The following is a 2,698-nucleotide window of genomic DNA, read 5'->3' on the forward strand; positions in this document are numbered from 1 at the left end:
CACAAGAGGGCTTGGAATTTGATGCCCTGTAAGCACCAGCAAGCCAGCAGCACCATGGCTTGGCCAGGAAGAAACAGAAGGCCGGTTGCACAAGCAGGCAGTGTACCAATCTGTGGGTTCTGCACGTTGAAGACTCTGAGGCACAGGCTCCACCCACAGGGCTGCTCTATATCTGTGGGCCCAAGTAGAGCTCACCCATTACCCGTGATTTCCAGGACAGCCAGCACTCAGTTCCACAGGAGCCACAACGCACACTGGGTAAGACACTGACTGTCTGTGCCTGGGACAGGAGGGGCAGTGATGGGGCAGTGTCCAGGAGAAGTGGCACTGTGGACCTAGTGACAGCAGAGGGCCTTCAGGAAGAGAGAGGGCAAAGTGAGCCAAGGTGTGAGTAGTCACTTCTCTTCTGTTCTCACAGGAAACATGGGTCTGAAGCTGCTTGAGTCCAGACTTTGTCTCCTTCTGCTGGGACTTGTCCTAATGCTTGCCTCATGCCAGCCACCAACCCGTTCCCAGTGGTTTGCCATCCAGCACATCTATAATAGCTCCTACCCCCAATGTAATGCTGCCATGCTGCGTGTTAACAATTATACAGGAAGATGTAAGGACATAAATACTTTTCTTCATACAAGTTTTGCTAGTGTTGTTGATGTGTGTGGTAATCCCCATATAACCTGTAAAGATGGGAGAAGTACAAATTGTCATAACAGTTCCTCTCAGGTATCTGTAACTTTCTGTAACCTCACAACTCCGGCAAGGATTTATACCCAATGCAGATACCAAACTACAGGATCAGTGAAGTTCTACAGAGTTGCCTGTAACAATAGAACTTCACAGGAAAGTCCCATGTATCCAGTGGTTCCTGTTCACCTGGATGAGATATTTTAGTTCAATGCCAGCACTTTGTACCTTAGCTCATCTGCTACTGCCAAGATCACAGTAGTGAAGAACTAGTTCCTCTGTCTGCACTGCCTAACCAGATCTTTTCTAACCAATAAACACCTTTGCATACGCATCTAGATCTCTGGTACAACTGTGTCGGGGAGGGTAAGGGAGAGGGGAGGAAGGGACACACACACAGTGTGTGTGTGTGTGTGTGTGTGTGTGTGTGTGTGTGTGTGTGTGTGTGTGTGTGTGTGTGTGTGTGTGTAGAGGCAGGGCCTGGTAGCAATTGAGGCATCTTCCCAGTTCCTGGAAATAAATGAATATGAGAAGAGATGTGCATCTTTCCAGAACATTCCTACAGGAAATCTTCACTGAAATTATCTGTGGGGAAGAAGTGGCTGACAAAAAACCAGGGAATTGGGATCTCTCAGTGAGGCTATCTACCCCTTGCCCTCTCCCTGCACGGCTGTCCTCAGAGGTCAACTGTGAGACCATTCAACAGAAACCAGGAAGGCACAGAGTCCAAGATAAGGGCACTGGAATCCACACAGAAAAGAGATGAATGATGAGAGGTCCTGCCCTGACTCCTGAGGACAGAACTGTAGTCAGGGATCATTTCAGATGGGAAGGTGCCATCCTTTTAAGGACTCGTGCGAGCCAGGCATCACCAGATGAGGCAGGGAGCTTCATGCAGTGACAGATGCAGAGTGTAGCAGAGGGGTGACATCCTCAGGTCTGTACCTCTGTCTTTCAGTCTGGATCCCCAACTTCCATCTTGCTGTTCCTTTCTGGGTCCCCAGATGCAATACTTGGCCTCTCTCTACCACTGGACAATGGTGGTACTTCTTGCTCTCGGTGGACCACAGTCAGGGCTGCAAGGGAGTCACTCCAGTGGAGCAGAAAGTTGGTTTATTTGTGGAATCTGCAATTCTGGTTTGGAATGGAATCTTACTAAGTCTGGCATGGCCTTATTGGGGACAGAATGTCAGGGTTCAGGGACAGGACCTGCTGTGGACCGCCATGACATAAGGCTTGTTTGTATAATAATGTACATATTTTCATCTTCCTTTGAGCAATATCCTCCCTGTTAACCTTAATGACTCCATAAGGATCAGAGATAGCATGAATCCGGGTGGCAGAGGTGTGGCTAATGTCTCAGCAGAATGTTAAAGGCTAGGACCTCCAGAACAGCTCTTTAGGCTGTGGGAAAGAACTCTGAAAAGATGAGTTTGAAAATATATGCTTTCTTAACTATGTGGAAATTAAAAATGATATGAATTATATGAGGGGCTTCACAAATGTGAAGAAACAAATAAAGGCAGCTACACTATGAGCCAGCTTGTCAGAAAGATAACAAAGGGAGGCAGATTCATGAGGTCAAAGTCGGCCTGGGACACAGCAGGCCTAGACCCAGGTATGGTAGAAATGGTAATTTCAGGACTAGAAGTTTCAGGTCCCACCCAGGTAGGTTACGGTCTGTGTTTCACAGAGGCAGGCGGATATCTGAATTCGTTTGCAATGTTGAAAGAAAATATGCTCCTACTGTATCCTTAATAATTAAGGGGCTGGGGTCACGGGATGCTGATTCATAGGATAATCAAAAGGAAACCTAGAGAGCGGTTTGCAGACTTCCAGAGGAAACAGATCTGAGAGAAGGCAGGCTGGAAAGCTGTCTCCAGCCGAGCATAGGCTGCCAGCTTAGACCCACGGTTTGACTTCGAATGGTTTGTTTTTGCCACTCTCAGACACCCCTTCTCTCAGAAGCCCTGACATGAGGCTGGTCCTTGGCAGAATCTGCATTTTTCACACAAAT

The 2,698-nt window shown here is 47.8% G+C and overlaps 1 protein-coding gene across 1 annotated transcript; it reads left to right on the forward strand.

The window, feature by feature from the left end:
* Positions 1-211: 211 nt before the first annotated feature.
* On the forward strand, positions 212-1,019 carry LOC116913771 (eosinophil cationic protein-like). The gene is made up of 2 exons (XM_032918077.1): positions 212-258; positions 419-1,019. Exon 2 carries the CDS (start codon positions 424-426, stop codon positions 886-888), a length of 465 nt encoding a protein of 154 aa, XP_032773968.1. The 5' UTR covers positions 212-258; positions 419-423; the 3' UTR covers positions 889-1,019.
* The last annotated feature ends 1,679 nt before the right edge of the window (positions 1,020-2,698 follow it).

This window comes from Rattus rattus, chromosome 12 (genome assembly GCF_011064425.1).
Source record: "Rattus rattus isolate New Zealand chromosome 12, Rrattus_CSIRO_v1, whole genome shotgun sequence".
In the NCBI taxonomy this organism is placed as follows: domain Eukaryota; kingdom Metazoa; phylum Chordata; class Mammalia; order Rodentia; family Muridae; genus Rattus; species Rattus rattus.